Source organism: Epithele typhae (assembly GCF_022376455.1).
Source record: "Epithele typhae strain CBS 203.58 chromosome Unknown BXZ73scaffold_12, whole genome shotgun sequence".
In the NCBI taxonomy this organism is placed as follows: domain Eukaryota; kingdom Fungi; phylum Basidiomycota; class Agaricomycetes; order Polyporales; family Epitheliaceae; genus Epithele; species Epithele typhae.
The window spans coordinates 598,589-616,763 of NW_025954203.1; the positions used below are offsets into that span (position 1 = coordinate 598,589).

At 62.7% G+C, this 18,175-nt stretch overlaps 6 protein-coding genes across 6 annotated transcripts; 5 read left to right on the forward strand and 1 right to left on the reverse strand.

Moving 5' to 3' along the window:
- Window positions 1-132: 132 nt before the first annotated feature.
- On the forward strand, window positions 133-2,637 carry BXZ73DRAFT_99617 (HbrB-domain-containing protein; the record flags this gene model as incomplete). The annotated part of the gene is made up of 7 exons (XM_048028066.1): window positions 133-384; window positions 709-953; window positions 1,005-1,227; window positions 1,282-1,559; window positions 1,626-2,054; window positions 2,322-2,448; window positions 2,533-2,637. The coding sequence occupies 7 exons, from the start codon at window positions 133-135 to the stop codon at window positions 2,635-2,637; spliced, it is 1,659 nt and encodes a 552-aa protein (XP_047879914.1).
- Window positions 2,638-4,344: 1,707 nt separating this feature from the next.
- On the forward strand, window positions 4,345-5,403 carry BXZ73DRAFT_99618 (uncharacterized protein; the record flags this gene model as incomplete). The annotated part of the gene is made up of 3 exons (XM_048028067.1): window positions 4,345-4,486; window positions 4,546-5,100; window positions 5,171-5,403. The coding sequence occupies 3 exons, from the start codon at window positions 4,345-4,347 to the stop codon at window positions 5,401-5,403; spliced, it is 930 nt and encodes a 309-aa protein (XP_047879915.1).
- Window positions 5,404-5,453: 50 nt separating this feature from the next.
- Window positions 5,454-7,698, reverse strand: BXZ73DRAFT_99619 (uncharacterized protein; the record flags this gene model as incomplete). The annotated part of the gene is made up of 8 exons (XM_048028068.1): window positions 5,454-5,465; window positions 5,530-5,650; window positions 6,277-6,303; window positions 6,353-6,534; window positions 6,589-6,883; window positions 6,988-7,034; window positions 7,099-7,492; window positions 7,544-7,698. The coding sequence occupies 8 exons, from the start codon at window positions 7,696-7,698 to the stop codon at window positions 5,454-5,456; spliced, it is 1,233 nt and encodes a 410-aa protein (XP_047879916.1).
- A 1,194-nt stretch (window positions 7,699-8,892) lies between these two features.
- Window positions 8,893-11,924, forward strand: BXZ73DRAFT_99620 (uncharacterized protein; the record flags this gene model as incomplete). The annotated part of the gene is made up of 6 exons (XM_048028069.1): window positions 8,893-9,031; window positions 9,084-9,752; window positions 9,812-10,002; window positions 11,131-11,524; window positions 11,619-11,628; window positions 11,717-11,924. The coding sequence occupies 6 exons, from the start codon at window positions 8,893-8,895 to the stop codon at window positions 11,922-11,924; spliced, it is 1,611 nt and encodes a 536-aa protein (XP_047879917.1).
- A 2,800-nt stretch (window positions 11,925-14,724) lies between these two features.
- BXZ73DRAFT_89057 (uncharacterized protein) lies at window positions 14,725-15,566 on the forward strand (the record flags this gene model as incomplete). The annotated part of the gene is made up of 2 exons (XM_048025152.1): window positions 14,725-14,751; window positions 15,411-15,566. The coding sequence occupies 2 exons, from the start codon at window positions 14,725-14,727 to the stop codon at window positions 15,564-15,566; spliced, it is 183 nt and encodes a 60-aa protein (XP_047879918.1).
- A 243-nt stretch (window positions 15,567-15,809) lies between these two features.
- Window positions 15,810-17,642, forward strand: BXZ73DRAFT_43711 (uncharacterized protein; the record flags this gene model as incomplete). The annotated part of the gene is made up of 1 exon (XM_048019195.1): window positions 15,810-17,642. One exon carries the CDS (start codon window positions 15,810-15,812, stop codon window positions 17,640-17,642), a length of 1,833 nt encoding a protein of 610 aa, XP_047879919.1.
- Window positions 17,643-18,175: the final 533 nt, after the last annotated feature.

Consider the following 18,175-nt stretch of genomic DNA (forward strand, 5'->3'; position numbering starts at 1 on the left):
CAACCGGCGACGAGCCCCTCCCCCGCGCCGTACCCATCACTCCTCCCCCAGCGCACGGCCCCAAACGACGCCAAACCGCATACGGACTCGTCGAGCGCGCATACCGCCGGCCGCCTCGCATTTCTCGGCGACATGATCCCCCAAGGCCTCCACCCCGGCCACATCCACCACTCGCCCTCGCCCTCGTCGTCCTCCGCCGCGACCCCGTCCGTTGTGCAGCGCTCTGCTACGCAACCGACCCCACAGGCCCTGCTTCCCACCCGGACACACTCACGCGGAGATTCCGGTCTGCCGCTCTCTCGCGACGGAGCCCACTCCCCCATCCCCGGCTCGATGGCGTCCTCGAGCCCGCATATGTCCAAGCCCAATCCATCTCCGTCAAAGGTGCGTGTTCATTGGGTGGATGGTTGCTTCGTGACTTTGGACGTAATGGCATACGGCTTCTGTGGACTTGGTCGTGCCACCCGCCATGCGCAATTGTACGTGGTGGGTGGGTGTATGCCCTGGGCGGGAGGAGTGCGTTGGAGGTGGGAGTGAAGGGAAGGGGGCCGATGGCGAGGCAGAGCGGGCACGGGGACGTCCCCAGCCGCGATAGGGCGATCATACACTTTGACCGTCGAGGCCTGCCCAGTGCCGGAACGACGCATCTCCCACCGAACTTCTGTTCCCAGCTGCAAGTCTCCCTCTGCTGACTAGTCTCGGTTCCAGCCGTCCTCTACGCGCACTTATGATTCGAAACTCGTTTCGCGTGAGATGCACCGCCTGGGCACTCTCACCCACCTGCCCTCGATCACCCCCTCCCTCTCCGTCGCCTCCGGCTCCTCTCTTACCCTCGCCATGCCCGCCTCGACTGCACCGAGTCTTGCTCAGACACTCTCCAACGAGAAACCATGGACCTCCCTCCACGTGCTCGTCCTCCCGCTCTTCAACGGCGAACCCCTCCGCGTTCCGATGTGCGTACTCTTACGTCCGCATGTGCGTTGTACTTACCCAAGGGCACACAGCGAGGACCTGAACCAACTCGTAAGGCGGCATATATCGACAGTGGTCTCCGCAGCTCCGAGCAAAGCCTTCGGTGCTCTCGAGAACGACACGTTCGAGCTCATTGCCAATGGCATGGTCACACTCAACTCGAAGCTCTCCGGAGTGGATGAGGAGAAGCTTGTGATCAGAATCGGAGATCTCTGGACCTTCTTTTGGACCCAGGTGCTGCCATATCTCGAAGGGGTCAGTTTTCCTCCTAGTATCCTTCGGCTGTCGTTCACCGTTCACCCGTCCTAGGCCCTTCTCCCACTACAAACCGACCCCATCCTCTCCTCGCTCTACCGAGGGCCCAAATCGCACCGCCCGTCTTCCCCGACCACTACTCAGAACGGGAAAGGCCCTAAGACGCTTCTGCAGGCCACCGGGCCCCAGATCGACGTCCGCGCACTCGCGCTCGTCTCCTTCCGCGACCGCATCATTCTGCCCCTCTTCCCCCGCTTGTACGCACGACTGACGATGTTCAAGGACGAGCCCACAAACGAGCACGAGGCCCAGACAGGACGGCTCCGCCAGATGTGCGTCTCGCGTGCGTTCCGAGTCGTCGTGTGTCCGCATACTCACCTCCCTTGCCGCCCCCGCAGGCTCCTCGTCCTGGTCTCCCAACGCTCCCAACGCTACGCTTTCCTCTCTCTCACCGCGACACCGCCCCAGATCAGCCAGGGCGAAGCCGCAGTCGCGCGCCTGCTGCGCGCGATGCACGCGCCCATCGCCTCGTTCGCACCGCGCACCGCGCGCGCGACCGCCGCCGGCGCACCGTCCTTCCTCTCCGCCGGCGCGCCGCGCGACCGCCGCGGCCGCATCGCGCAGAAGACGGACGCGGCGATGGGCGCGCGCCCGCGCTCGCAGTGGCGGATGGGCGGCGGGCTCGGGATGGGCACACGCGCGGTCAGGCGCGCCGGCGGGCGGGAGAGCGCGGACTGGGACGACGGCGAGACGGACACGCCGCGCGGGACGGTCGCGTTTGCGGACCCGGGGCGGGAGCGGGACAAGGAGCTGCTGGAGAGCCTCAGGTACGTGCTTGCTGGTCTTAGGCTTTGGCTGCATCTGCATGGTCGCCAGGCGTTCGTGCACCGGTCATGCCGGGAACACCGTCCACGGCAGTGGCAAGGGGGCGCGGCCCCTTGCGAGCTTGGTATGGCCTCACGTTGGACTTTCAGTTCGCCGAGGATGGCCTTTTTACCTCATCACTGGGGTCGATATGGTTATACTACGATTCGTACAGCTCTGCTCGTCGATCGGACTGCATTGCGGGAAGCGTCGCTGACCTCTTCTTACAGGAGTCCAGATCCGGAAGACACCCAGCGGATGAGCATGGGCGGCTGGGGCCTCGGCGCAGGTCGCGAAGACGACTCGCACACGGATGAAGAAGACGACGACGGGCCGATGGACTGGGACCAGGTGCAGGTACGCTGACCAGACCCAGGACCGGCGCGTCCGGACGCGGGTGGCTGACCGCGACCTCGGGGGCTGACATCGACCACCTAACAGGCGATGGTTGAGCATATGGTCGGCCGAGGTGGTGGCGAAGGGACAGCGCCGGCCGAGGGTGCGCGGCGACGGGTGCAGCCGCCGATCGAAGGGTACAAAGTGTGAGGTGCGCTATGTTTATCGTTGCCTATACTATATTCTTGTAAGGACTGCTTGTTGTACTACCACCTAGATTTGACCCATATTTTTTTACCGGCCTCGCAATGAACGTTCAACCAGGTGGGCGACCGCTGAAGCGCTGAAGGTCGAGTGATGGAAGCTCCGCAAGCAAATCGCAGCTCACTTCACGGCCGGGGCTCGAGGACCCACGATGGCGCCTGTGCGCTGACGGGCTACGCTGGCTGGATCGTAGGCTGGACGCCAGATCCAACTGTTGCGACTATTCTGGGGAGATGGTGGAAGAAGCACAAGATGCAAACGGCTCGACGTCGATTCTTGCGGCGAGGCTCTGTGCTTCATCCGTGATACCTCCAAATCGGTCAACCTCTCCATCTCCGACGCTCTCAAGGAAAATGCATGGACCTCATGCACCGCAGGTGACTCGCGAAACTCATCAGGCTGCCCTCGCATGCCTCCCAACTCAACTCTCCCACCATATCCGACGTTGCCCAGTACGCGCAGCGCTGCCCACAACTCTCCGGCACGCTGCGCTCAATAGAACAGCTCACTTCCTGAATCGGCGAGATCGGGGTTCAAGCTTCAGTACTCAGTATTCAGTCTCCACGCTGATCCATCTCCCCCCACCCCTCCTCCATCTCAATCGGTTTCGACACATCCCTCGACAGCGTCGTTGAGGGCGTTCCTGTCCTCGCCCTGACACTCACCGCTCTCTCCCGCCTCACGGCGCTCAGCCTCCAGACGCCCGGCGCCGCGCCTGTCGCGCGGTTCGGGGGTGGCTCCGGTGCGCCCTGTTCAAACGTTCATCGACTCTGTCACCCACAAAATGGCACGGAGCGCTGGTGATGTTACGGTCGCGGAGCGCGGGAGCGCGGAGGTCGGGCGAGTCGGAGTCGAGCGGAAAGGCGGGATCGGATTAGAGGACGCGCTTGACCTCGGAGAGGCTCGCGGTAGCGGGGAGACGGGAAGGAGAGGCGACGGGGAGGAGCCAGGAGGCAATCGCGTAGCGATACAGTGAAGCGGGCGCGAGAATATAAGTGATGCAAGGTAACCAGTGGCGGACGATCGTATGCTGGGCGTCCGTAGCGGGTGCGCGCTGAAGCTCGTAACCAGACAGGCGGAGCAGGCCATAACAGGTGATACCGTACGTCAAACGCAGGCCCAGGGCGATCGAACACTGCAGCGTAGGCGATGGCGCACCCTACTGTAAGAAGAAACCCGGGCTGCAAATGGCCAGTGACACCGTGACCGAGTTCAAAGCCGCGCTCTTGAAAAGGTCAACATGCATCGACCTTTTCTTGGTTACATTGATCAACAAACGCGTCAGATCAGCGTGCGATCTCTCTTCGGGACCTCCGCAATTATCATGTCGCCGGGACCACGTGGCGCCCACCAGACGGCGTTTGCCCTATGTTTTGCAGAATCTAGCTTGATATGTCTTCCTGTTGGCTCATGTGCCTTCCAAACTCGTATGACACGAGATCGCCTGCTCCTGTCAGGCTGTGCAGCTTGCATGAGTGCTTAGCGGTGGCTCCGTATGCCAATACCTCAAAGTTGAAGCCAATCAGCCTGAGCCTCGAGGTGCGTATTTGATTTTCTCTGTCGCGCTAACGCCCATATGTATAACATGTCCTCGTCTCTGACAGCGCCTCTGCGTCTCTCCACCGCCCTCCCGTTTCCCTTGCTGTTTGCTCTATGACCACCTTCGTGGACGACGCGGATACCCAGATCACCTACACTCCTGGCTGGAAAGTGTTCGCCAACGACGGCGGTAGCGTCCTCAGAACAAAACATGGCGCAGCGTCTGCAGACCTCACAGCCACCTTCAGTTTCACAGGTGCGTACTTCCATTTCATCTCGTATCCAACTATGGAGACGAGAGGTATCTTCATTCAGGGACACAAGTGTCTGTCTGGGGGCTCGTGGGTTCTAACGACGTACACGGCTGGCCGACCACGACATACGCAATCGATGGAAACGTCCTCGGGACGTTCACCGCGCCCCAAGTCGATCCGCCCAGCTTTCGCGTCAACGTCACATTCTTCTCCTCCGACACCCTCGCCGCTGGCCAGCACGAGCTCACAATCACGAACGTGAACGGAACGGCGCCGAACGTGTACTGGCTCGACTTCCTCCTCTTCGCGCCTGCGGTGAGCAACTCGACCACCACCCCCGCGACCACTGGCGCAACCAGTGCTGCTGCACCTTCCCCGTCGAGCTCGGGCGTCCTTCTCACCACCGGAACAGGCTCAGGCTCAAGCAGCAGCAGCCCCGCCTCTCAGCCAACAGGAGGAAACGAGACAGCACCGTCGCGCTCGTCCTCCAGCTCCCACACAGCGGCTATCGCGGGCGGCGTCGTCGGTGGTCTCGCGATCGTCGCGATCGCGGCCGCGCTCATCATTGGTCTCCGAAGGCGTCGAGGTCCACGACGAGAGAGCCGGCTCATGCTAGGTGCGCCGATCATTTCCCGCGCCCGTGTAGATGGCGCTGATCGTGGCGCCGATTTCGCCTCCGGAACCAGAGGGCGATGAGGACGGGGGCATCATGACCCAGGCGCTGCCGTTCACCGCGCAACAGGCTAGCGGGAGCACGAGCCTGTCCTCCAAAACCGCGCTGCCCGCAGTGCCCCCTGTGGGGGGCTCCCAGTCGGGTGCTTCGATGGGCCGTACTCTTGAAGAGGTCGACTCTGGGCTGCGATTGGCGAACGTGGGCGACGGGACTGTCATTCTACCACCTCCATATACCCGCGAATGATACATCCTGTCTTGTTCGCGTATCGTTCCTCCTAGTAGACTCGAGACATGTCAGACGTTCAGCTACGGAGCGGCGCGAGCCGACGTCCCCCACCCCGTACACCTGACCGTGCTCATCCCCCTTCACGTGCCCGTCGCCCAGGCCCTCGTTGCCGCTCCCATTGTTAGGTCCAACTCCCGCAAGCATAGTCGCGAGGCCCTTCGCCTCGAGCTCGTCCCGGAGGATGTTGAGCAGGCCCTGGCGTGCGCTGGTGGCGGCGAGAGAGTACCGGCAGAGAGGGCGTGAGTCTGTCTGTGGGTAGGCGGAGCTGTGGGTCCACGCGATGGTGCTTCCGTTGGCGGGGCGGATGGTCTCGTACACACCGCGCTTGTCGCGATGCGTTGGGTCATTATGAGCGACAGCGGCGACGCGGGACCTTGCTCACGTCTGTGAAACGCCGTGGAGGCAAACTTCGACCTCTTCTATGTGCTCTTCGTGAAGCAGTCCGCGACCTCACTGGCGACAGTGCTACTCGCGGGGTAGGCCGTGCATGATCCGGTCAGTCTTCGACTGAGATCTGACAAGCTCTCAACGATGGAAGGCAAACGGAGACGTGAACAAGGTACTTACCATGATATCCAGCGAGCATCTGGAGGGCCGGCCGCGAGTCTCGGGACGACGAGGTCAGCCCCATGAACAACGGGCATGGTCGAGGGCCGCAAGTTGTTGATCCTGTCTTCGAGCAGCGCGTTCTACTATCTGCCTTTCGTCCATTTCGTAAACCATTTCCGCTTCGAGGCCAATCCCGTGCAGATCGCAACAATTGTCAAGTACGTACATTAGGCTAGGAGAAGTAGATACACAGCACTCGTGCACTACTTTTCATCATGCCACCTCCGGTCGCTCGGGTCCCAGTAAGACCTACACCAAACATCAGCGGCGAACAGTGCATTTCACAGACGACACTCACGAGGGTAACCCCAGCATAGGCTGTGCCATCGCCGGAGCAGGCGCCGACGATGACAAGGGGCTCGACGACGTGGGCGGCACGCGCAACACCGGAAAGTCGATCCCGGAGCTGATGATAATCGGGACGTCTAGCTTTACGTCGTTGCTCATGCCGTCGAATGGAACGCGGAGGTGCAGCAGGTACTGGATCGACCGCGGACTGAGCGTACGCAGCGACACGTAGAAGGAGAAACGCACCTCGCACTGCACGAACTCGTTCGCAAACGTCGGCGTGACGTCGAGCCGCATCGTCGCCTGGAACCGCGCCCGCTGCACCCACACGCCGTGCTCCTCCCCGCCCTCTCCCTCTCCCTCAGCGGGCGGTTGCGCCACCCACTCCTTCTCCGGCAGCTCCGTCTCGACGTCCGTCCGCGGCCGCCCTAGGACCACCATCACCGTGTCCTCGTGTGTCGTGGTTTCCTCGTCACGAAAGACCGAGAGCTCGTCCCGGGCGTGTACACGGGTGAGCCGTCGGAGTGTGAGCGATAGCTCGCTGTGCATCGCGGGCGGCGCAGGGAAGATAGGCTTGCCGTCCGGATGCGCATCCGCCTTAGATCGCGCGAGGGCGCGGTGGTGGTGGTGACAGATATCACAAACGGAAGGTCGGCGAAGACGGGGAAGACGGGGATTTCCGGCAGCGCGAGCTGCGCAGAGGGGGGATGCGTGCGCGCATGAGAAAGACTCTTGGACAGGTGTGAAAACACGCACCTCGACTTGCACGCGCGAACGCTCGCCCCAGAGCCTGCGTCTGATCCTCTCCTCCACCGCCGTCCGCTTCCAGCCCATGTCTGCGCCCATCCGGATTCGCGCCCCGACTGGGTCGGGCGGGAGGACGACGAGCGGGGCGTTGATCCGGCGGTTGGACTTGAACGTGCCTGGGCGGACGCGGACGACGACGATGGCATACTCAATGTGCGCCGAGGAGCCTCCGGGCTCGAAGATGAAGGAGGGCGGGAGATTCTGAGGGAGCAGAAGGCGGAAGGGAAGAGGGAGGACGTGAGTGTCAGGGGGAGGATAGGCCGAGCCATGCGTCCAGAGGGAAACGTTGGCCTGGATGAGAGACTGGATGCTGCACCAGCGACGCTTGCCACGCTGGATATGGCTGCGAAATGTGAGAATGAGCTTCGGGAATGTGAGTAGAGGACAGACATACACAGCCAGAGCCCCACGGAGTTTAAGGTGAACCTCTTGGATGTCTTCTTCCTGCAGTTTGCGGTAGTCAAGAAGCACCTCGCCTTCAAGGAAGGAGCCCGAGAGGTGGATCGTTGGACGGACAGAGAGGGTGATGGCGGACGGGCTGGAGGTCATGGTGGAAGAGTGGAGAAAAGCTTGCGCAGCGGCTCGCTCATGATATGGAGACGCGACGTGAGAGAGGACAAGCGGAGGGCGGAGGAGCACATGCCGGAGTGAGTCGAGCAGTTGACTGCCTGCCACGGCGGTTTGAACGTGCAGCAAGTCCTCGGAAGGTCGGAGCGATCGCGTTCGACGTCGAAGGCGAGAGTTGGAGATACCGGGCGCTTCGTGCACGTGCGCTGTGCTCTCCTCGCGCGGTCTTCATCGACCTCAATTGAAAGCCTCCCCTTTGCCCGCTCACCATGTCCAGCATGCGTGAACACGTTTAAAAAAACCTCTAGATGCTGCTCATGATGCGCTTGATGTCGCGCCCCACTTCTCGATTTCACTCGGATCGTCTTCTCTGTCGGATCCGCTACTACTTCGTCATTTCGTCATTGATGCGGTCATTGACTCAAGAACCACCAGAGTATCTCCAGGAAGAGCTAGCCTTATGTATTCTTGCACTTGGGAGTTTACATAACAAGTGCTTACGGTGTCTTTTGTACCTAGGTATTGAAGATGACTTTCCCGAGAACAACGGATAGCGGAGCGCCCGTTCCGACTGTTATCGCGGGCGTCAGTGGGACGTACTTGGCGGGCAAATGACATTGACTCTGACTTCGACCTCGACCAGCTCATCGCCCTCGCTGATCATCAGCAGCAGACATGTTCTCTTCCCAACGAAACCCAAGCCAGGTGCCCCGGCTCTCAAGATCTTTATGACTCTCCCACCGCCGCTCAAATCACCGCTTCCATCGCCATCTGTCAAGCGGTAGCGAGATGTGGATGCAGAGATTTGCATTTGCGCTCGGGGTCTTTTCGCGCACTCCCTTTTTCGGATACCACAAGCTGAATCGAGGCCCTCGCCAGGCGAGTTGGACGACGCCCAGTGAGCCATCTGTCCGTCCTTACATCTGTGCGCGCACGGGAAGAGGACGACATCCATCTGTCCCGCCTTAGCTGTCAACATTATTACTCTCCCCGGTGGCGGAGCTAGCGATGCCCGACTGCCGTCACGATGTCCAGGCACGCGAACCTTGGTGATTTGATCTTTACTCTTGCATGCATGCCCTTATATCCCCCCGCCGCACCGTCCAGTGTCCCGCTTCTCGCCTCAGAGTCCTCGACACACCTTCCCGCCCCTTTGCCTCTCCGTCCTAACGCGCCATGAGTGTCGTCGTAGATGACACGGACCCGCGGATCGTCTATTCTGCAGGCTGGAGTGTGACGACTACCGGAGGTGTGGTCGGAGGCGGAAAGCATGGCGCCACGACTGCTGGACTCACTGCTTCGTTTACCTTCACCGGTTCGTACATGCCCGCCTCCGCGGACCCTTGAGCTCATTTTTTCTCTTTCAGGAACACATGTCGCTGTCTGGGGTCTCGTGGGCTCCAACGATGTACAAGGTTGGCCGAGCACGACATACACCATCGATGGGAACCTCCTTGGGACGTACAATGCTCCCCGAGTCGATCCGCCCCACTTCCTCCTCAATGTATCGTACTTTTCATCTACGACGCTCGATCCTGGGCAACACACGCTCAAAATCACGAACACCAATGGCACGGCGCCAAACGTGTACTGGCTCGACTTCATTACCTTTATACCAGCGCAAGTGCAGACGTCCCAGCCCCCTCCGACATCTTTACCGCCGCCATCCAGCGCAAGCTCACCGGCCTCCACCCCTTCTTCGCATTCTGAAGCTGCAACAACAACCCAACCGACGTCAACCTCGACAACTTCGTCAAGCACCACAAGAATTACCACTACCGGGAGTGATGGATTCCTTACGAGCACGTCCATCCAGGTCCCAGCCTCGACCATGAACTCGACAGGTGATAGCCCAACCTCTCAAACTACCAGGGGGGCCGATTCTGCAACCGTCGGAGCGAGCACACACTCGACGAACACGGGCGCTATCGCCGGAGGGGTCGTCGCCGGCATCGCCATCATCGCCATCATGGTCGTGCTCATCGTCTTCCTCCGGAGACGTCGGACTCCGCGTCCGGATCGTCGGGAGGTCCTAGGTACGTCGCTCTCGTTTGTGTGTGACGTCGCGACGATAGTGCTGACCACAGCGATGCAGTCGAGGACATGTCGCAGCCGCGGCCGTTCGGCGCGTTCGCGTCCGCGCCAACCAGGCCGTCGAAGTCGGCTACCTCCCCTCTCCCCGTCTCTCGTCCGTCTGAAGCAACTCCTGCGTCCTCCAGTACCGCGGGCTCGCACGCGCCTTTCCGAGATCAGACGCCATCAGTTGGTTTCCCCTCAGAGCGGATGGTGCGTTCAGGAGGGGCAGCGCTGTCTTCGTCCGTGTATGGGTCTCAGTCTGATGCGGATGATGCGTACTCTGATGGGCCGTTGATGTCTCGCGCTGAAGTCGACTCGGGGGTGAGATTGGCTCACGTGGGAGAGGGTACGGTCATTCTCCCGCCTCCTTACACCCAGCATTAACACCATGATCGGACGGCTTCTGTATTCGTGGCGTATTCTTGCTGTATATACTTACTTACTTCTCCGACTCCGTACCTACCTACATTTCCCAATCAGGAGGCTTCCTGTCAACTTGTGAAAGCCTTACACGGCACTGATCATTCCTGAACACTCCTTCAGACACGGCACCGGACCGGACGAGTAAAACATTATCAGGTACCCAGCGTTGGAACCTGGAAGGCCCGGAGAATAAGCGCCCACAGCAAGCCTTTCTCCGGTACCGCCAACACGACCGCAATCAGCGATGTCGTCCTTCCGCTTTCTCGCGTCTTTGTTATGTACCACGATCTGTCTCGCATCACCCTCTTCATCGATTCTGCCAAGCTGGCCTCGAGGTAACGTCCCAGGTCCGTATCAAACTCATGCACTGATTCCCATCGCGCACCCGTCATCAGGTTTACGCCCGGCCTCCACGTGTACGCTCGCCCCTCCCATATGCCTCTCAAGTGCTCGCGCAAAGGTCCTATGTATGCACCGGTGCTGATGGAGTACGAGCACGCTCACCGTGGAGGATCGTCTCCACGAGGGACCGGATCTGCGTTTGCCCAGTAAGATACGGCTGTCGCCGCCTCCTGCTCACTCAACGGCGAATGTCGCTATCTCATGTGCTTCTTAATGACACCGACCCGAGCATTGTCCGCTCAGAGGGCTGGGAGGCTGAGGCGCACGGGGCGGTCGCCATCACGAAGCACGGTACCAAAGTCGAGGGACTCACGGCGACTTTCAAGTTTGATCAATGGTGCGCGTCCCGCTGTTCACTATGCCTACGGTGCTTGCGTCTTCTCTTACCTGGCATCTTGCACGCGCGTGGTCGGCCCTGTCGGCTCCTGGGACGTTATGGGTGTCCCCACGACAAAGTATGCGATCGACGGCAACTCGTGGCGCCGGTTCACCGCTCCGCTCATGCAACCCGAGACTTTCGAGTCCAACGTGACCTTATTTTTTCTCGGGCGGCTCTACCAGGACAACCACGAGCTCACGACCACGAACATGAGCGAGACGAGGCCGAACATCTTCTGGCTCTATTTCCTCTGGCCAGTACACTCCGCTCGATTCAACGACAGCCACGACAGCCTTCACCATACCCGCCACTTCCTGCACACCGTCATCAACACCAATCAAAACCAATCAGCACCGCTTACGGCTCTCCTTGCCCTCTTCTACCGACCAGCGCACCGTCCACTGCAGTTTCCGCCTCACGCGTCCCCGCCATCGCGGGCGGCGCCGTCGGCGGACTCGTCGTTCGTCGCTCTCACCGCGTTGTACCACTCTCGCAACAGCAGCCGTGGCGTGGAGCTGCTCATCAGAGGTACGTCCCTATCAAACTTCTACGGGACCCCCTCGCTGTCGCCTTTTACTATGTAGCGCTCGTTGACCGACCACTTTTTCCTCTTCGTCCGCAGAAGACGCACAGTACGTGTGCCCGTCAAGGTCGTGGCGCCCTCCCGTTACACGCTGGCCGCGGGCGGAGTGGGCGTCGTCGGCCGTAGGACGTTTTCAGGCCCGATGCCACACCATTTGGGAGCTTCCCTCCACCCACCCCTGCGCTGCGCGCGCCCGTCATGCTGCCCCCGACTGCCGATAGCCTCGGCCCCGGGATCGGGCTCGAAACCGTATCACCCTCCTCTCCCCCTCTGACCGTGCGTCCTACCCCTCTCCGCACTCCACGGCGATGTCCCTCGCCCTTGTCCGGCTTCGCGCACGCGTAATCGCGCCGGGGAGCCCACGGCCACCCCATCCCTTCTTCCTCCGCTTCCCGCGTCCATCACGCCAGTGCGGGGACGCGACTCTAGGTTCCGTCTCGCACGCGGCGCGGATACCATCCCGCCCCCGCCCTCTCAGAGCTGAGTGCGGCTCGAGCCCTGCCCGCGTTCGAGCCTTGCGGGTACTATATAGAGTTCATCGTGACAGGATGGGGGTCGACGCGGTGGTCCCAGCATTTTCCCCTCGGCGCGTGCGGTACGTATACACTGCAGTCCTGCCAGGACCATGCCATCTCACTCTATCGGGATCAAGAAGGAGCAGCGTCGCGGGCCGCGGGCGCTGGCGACCTATCTCACGCCATCGAGCTCGTCCCTTGCCTTTGAGCCCAAGTCGTCGACGCCGCCGGAACGGGGACATGGGTCGCGCGCGTGCTGCGGGCACTAGTGGGGTGGCTGGACTTCTCTGCGATCGCCAGCTCCAGGCCGGGAAGTCCGCGGGACAGATCCAGCGTCGGGGCGACATCAATGTCGAGCTTCGGGCTCCGGGGCGCGGACTCTCTGCAGCTGGAGTCCTGCGCCTCTCGGCTGCGGTCGCTGACGGTCAACGACTGGAAGGCACCCGGCGTGCCGCCGTGCGTGGCGGCGGCGGCGGCCGGTCGACGTGACGTCCATGTCAGGGCCGCACAAAGTTCGACATTCGGCCCTGCACGACCGCGTCCGGTTCGCAGCTTCGGTGTTAATCGTCGTCGGCATCCGCGGGCGGGGAGGCGCTCCAGGTTCACGTTCAGGTGTAAGTACTTGCGCCGCGCGGCGCGCCTCCGACGGGAACGGATTCGCACGGGCGCGTGCGCAGGTCTCGTCGCCTCTCTCCCCATCGTCGTCCCCCTCCCCGGTCTGGGGTCCGGCAGACTGCGAGGCCAAGTTCCAACCAGGGCGGGGCGGCGTAGGTCCGCGGTCAACCGGTCACGGGCGCGGGACGCTGAGCGATGCTGACGGAGGTACCTGCGCTGCCAAGCTGCGGGGGGCTTGCAGTATTGATTCGAACCTGCACCCAAACGCGCGCGCCACGAAAGATTCGCAACGTCTGCGCGCCGTGCTTGCGTTCGCCCGTACTGTCTCCTACTCTACATTAATTGTAAAGTTGGTGCCTTCCCCGTCACGCCACCGCAAAGCTCGGGTTCTCCGCCGACCAAGGGCGCGCGCGCGAGGGTGAGCGTGAAGTGGGTTTGCACCTGCGCGCGGACGCTTGCCCTGAGGCAAAGAAGGTTAGTCTGGCCACGCGGCCGGGAAGGCGAAGCGGCACGTATGCACATACGACGCCAGGAAGCAGGCTGGGCGCTGAGGAGAGGCGGGCGTGGAAAGTTGAAAGGGGGAAGGAAGACGCGAAGCACGCGTGCCTGCGCACGCGGCGGGGCATGCGGCGGGGCACGCGGCGGGCCTGCTGCATTGTCGCCTGCTGGGTGGGGTGGGGTTGGGTGCACGCCTCCTCCTGCCGTTGTGACGCACGCGCGCTTGACGTGCGAGCGGGAGCGGCTCCGTGCGTGTTTCGGCGCTCGGTAGATCTGCGGAGGGGGGGAGATGAAAAGCGAGGAGGATGGGAGACGCACAGAGACTGCTCGGAGCTCGGATGAGCAGCATCGGGCGAGGCTGCTGGGAAGGCTGGCGTCGCGTGTCAGGCTGACCTCCGTGGGAGGACTGGGCAGGAGACAAGTATGTATGAGATTCTGCATGGAAACAGTCAGGCGCGCCGTGTACGACTCTATCGCCACCCTGGCCCCGACGGAACCTGTGGAGAATTGTGTGTGGGTACTGACGGACGGGCGTGCATGGTGCCTCAGTCAGGCCGGTTCTTGTGCCGTCGTCCAGTAGTCGAGCGGGTCCTGGCCAGCGGGCTGTACTCCTTGAGGGTCAGTATGGATGGGAGGAACGAGCACCGTGCGACATTCCGGCCCCGGAGCTTCTGTTGAGATGTTGGACGGTTCGAGGGATTGGGCGCCCCCACCGGGCGCGCCGAACGCGGCGACGGGCGTCGCGCGGAGTCTGCTGAGCGGGTCAGCAAGGGCGCGGTGCGGCGGGCGGCGGATAGGGACATGTATAGAATTGCGGGCGCGACACGTGGGAGGAGAGGAGAGCTGGATGGAGATGAGGCACGGAAGAAGAAGGCGGTCGGGCTGGGACAGGACGGGCCACATGATGGGAAGAGCGTGCGCCGCGGGGTGCGCGGACCACGGCGGACGAGAGGGCCGCGAGGAGAGTTTGGGTGCTTGTGTGCGTTGGCGCGGTGGCGAGGGCGCGGGCGCGGGCGCGGCTGGCGGGGCGCAAGGCTGAAGCGGGACGTTGTGTGGCTGGGGCGCAGAGGGGGGATCTGCAGCGCGCACGGGGGCTATTCAGAGTACGCGAAAGACAGAAGGCCGGCGATAAAGTTGCATCGATCGAGCGGCAGATGAGCAGAAGCCGGCGGCGGATGACGGAAGAGGAGCCCGGGTCAACGCGCCTTTCCGTGGGTCTATCTGGATAGAGATGTGAGCGGGCGGAGGGCGAGCTGTGGGTCATACGGGCGACGAGGGGAGCGAATTTGACTGTTGACGAAGGACGGGGTCGAGTGCAGGGTCGGGACACAAAATCGACAATCTTCCCGAGGACACTGGCAGGCGCCCCGGGCCCGCAGCGATACTGCGAAGTGCAGACGGCGGGGGCGTGGGGAGCAGCTGACCGGAAGATAAGGCCTCGCGGAGAGGCTGCGAAGCCCGGGCGCAAGAGCCTGCCGTCTGGATGGAAAATTGAGGGCCTGGGAGGATGCGAGGGCATGTCGGCCGTAGAAGGCACCCATCCGGTTAGACGGTCACGCCCGAGCGAGCGCGGGGGCGGTGACGGTGGCGATAGCACACACGTGGCGTAAGCGTAGTGCGCGCGGAAGCTTTTTCGAACCGCGACTCGCGACGCGCGACGCGTCGTCTGCTCGCCTGCGGCCCGCAGTAAGCCCGCTGGGAACGAAGGCGGGCTCGACGGCCGCCTGGGCGAGCCCGACGACCGTCCGTGGGCGAGCCCGTCTCTCGCGGACGGCGCCTGGCGCGAGGCGGGCGTCTAGATTGAGTGTGGCTTCTGGAGGATCTGCTTCCGAGCGAAAGAGGCAGATGCCGGCCAGCAGAGCGGAACGAAACTCCGCCTGAACCTGCCGGCGCCTGGGGACGAGGACGCGGGCTCTTGGCCGCCTGCTCCAGTCGTCGGCCACCCTTCCTCTTCCTCTTCGTCCGCCCTCGCTTTGCTCTTCCCAGACTATGCTCTCCTCCCTCTTCTAAACCCCTCCTTTCGTCCCAGCACCCCGCTTCGTCGCCCGTCCCCGCGCTCCTCCTAGCCGACCCCGCCATGCCTCATCCCTCTGACGACCCTGACCAGCCCTCCCTCCCGACCCTCTCTCCCCAATCTTCCTTCGACGCCGACTCCCCATCCAATCCCTCCGCCCAGTCGTCCTCCAGCCCGTCCCAGCCGAAGAAGAAGCACATCTGTCAGATATGCAGTCGCGCCTTCACCACCTCGGGGCACCTCGCCCGCCACACCCGCATCCACACCGGTGAACGCAACCACAAGTGTCCTTTCCCCGGCTGTGAGACTCGCTGCTCTCGCCAGGACAACCTCCAGCAGCAGTGAGTTCTCGTTTTCCAACCACACTCCGCCCCATCCTCCTCCCCCAGCCGCCAGTCGCCCCGACCCGTTTCCCGATCGCTCTCCATCCTACGCGACCCTTTTACGCGCATACACGAACCCCTCCTGCCTTTTGTCGCGATCGGCCCGGCCCTTATGTTCGATCACTCATCCGCCCCTTTCCCCAGTTACCGTATCCATCTCTCCCCCGGCTCCCGCAGGAACTCCGGCTCCGCTACCCGCGCCGCCATGACCCGCGCTGGCAACGTCGACCGCTCTCGTTCCTCCCGAAGGCGTTCCAGGATCCCCTCCGACGACCCTTCGCCCCCTCCGCCCATCCCCGAGCCCCCGCTTGAGCCTCCGCCGCTCACCCCCGCGTACGGCCAGCCGCCCATGCTCCAGGGCATCCCAGAGCCCCCCGACACGCCCCCTCCTCTCACCCAGGCCTACCCCACCCTACCACCGCATTCCGCGCCCGCCTACCCCCAGCAGTCCGCCTACCCTACCGACCGTGGTCCTACCACCTCCTCCCGCTCCTCCCCAGACGGTACCTACCGCTCCCCGGTCTCCTACCCTCACTCCTCCCTCGAGCCCCCCCAACCCACCTATGGCCCTTATCACTCCGAGGACTCCACTTACCCATCATCCTCGCACGCCAGCCGCGCGCCTTCCACTTTCGGACGCCCGCCTGACTCTCGCTGGGGAGCGTATCAATCCCAGGGCGAGCAGTCCTACCCGCCCTCGGAATCCGACCGCTACTCTCCCGTCTCACCAGCGACGACCACCGGTCATTACACCGAGCCTCCTTCTCCGGCAGAGAGCTACCACCACCACGGTCATGTCCAGGTCTCGGCCCACCCCAGCCAGTCCTACTACAACGCTTATCCCCCTGCTCCCCGGCAGGGTCAGAGCGTTACCGCCGTGCCGTCCTCTGCTTCTCCGGTCCCCATGCCACCCTCCCAGCAGCTCCAGAGCTCGTATCGACACTCAATTGCGCATATTTCCAATCCTCAGCATCACTCGCCCACGTCTACCAACCCGGCCTCGCCCGCTGCGAGCGATCCTCAAACGCCGGCTTACGGATATGTGCCTCAGTCGATGGGCAATTACGCAGACTCACCCCCCGAGTCCTTGAGCCCAGTCACTCCTGCTCAGCACTCCCCGGCGATTGTCTACAACTCGTATGAGTCCAACTCGCTCGCTTCTGCAGGGTACGCGCACCCAGCTTCCTCGCAGTCGGCGCCAGCACACTCCCAGTCACACTCCCAGGAGCAGTCTCACTCTCACGCCTACGACCGGACGCTTCCTGCGCTCACCACGACGCATCCGCACGGTGCTGAAACCCCCTCGCAGGTACTGCCTGTGACGCACTTCAACTACAACACCGCACACTCGTCCTACCATTCTGCACCGTCGAGCGTCAGTACAACTGGTCCCGGGGCCGGCGCCATGGAACGGTACAACTCGCCCCTGCCTGTGCTCGCGCCGATCCAGGACATGCGTGTTATGCGTGGCGATCAAGTTCCGGGTCCCGCGCCTATGCGCTACCAGTCGTCGCCTCAACCAACTCAGCACCACCATCACCACCACCAGCAGGCACCTGCGGCGATGCAGCCCCCGATGAGCCGCCCGGAGCAACATCACACGTTTTCGTATCCTCCACAGGGCCACTCGCACTCGCCGCCGTCCTCAGCTCACGCGCACGGCCACGTGCACTCGCTGCCTACGCCTGTGGAACCGGCGGCATCGTATGGGTACGGGAACGCACATGCGTCGACAAGCGCCCATCAGTCAGGGTCGTTCGCAGCCCCACCGGCCCCGTCTACGGGTTACTACACGCCCTCGCACCACCAAACCCACGCTCACGGCCAGCACGGACGGGAGCCGTCGCCTGAGGCGGAGCAGTACCTGGAGCTGCACCAGCCCCAGCCAACGCGGGTGACGCTGCCGCCGCCGGGGACGACGCACCAGTACATGCAGCCGTCAGAGGTGCTCGCGCCGCATGGGCACGCGTCAGCGCACGTCGCGCGCGGGGTCTGGCGGGCGGAGACGCAGCAGTTCCGGAACCCGCTCGTCCAGTGATCGCCGAGTCGACGTCGGCGGGACCCGCGAGGATTTGATGCTTCGTCAGTGCAGACTGCGCTGCGTGATTTTGGCTGATTGCTGATGACGCGAGCGGGCTGCGCTCGTCATGTGCCGCGTGGGCGGCGCGGATCTCTTGTCTCGTTTCGTCTCGTCGTCTCGCTCGGTTGGGACTTTGTTACGCTCTCTCCCCTCTCCTGTCTGTTAGCCTCGTCGTCGCTGTCCTGCCTCATCGTACTACATCACTTATAGTATGCTCTCTTAGTATATTGTCGACGTCACATATGTTACAAAAGCACGCGCTCACTCCTCGCTGTCCACCTAGTCTAGTACCACCGAATGCTCCCTCCGTCGCACTGCGCCGCGTCCCCCACTGTGTGGCCCGTGGATATTTATGGCGTTCCGCGCCCACACTGTACAGTCTCCATGCGCTGCTCTCCGTCTCTGCCCTCTGTTCGATATCGGCCCTTGCTACGTATATGTGTTGGAATGCGCCCCTCGCGGGCGCGTGTCGTATAGTAACCCGCCGCTGC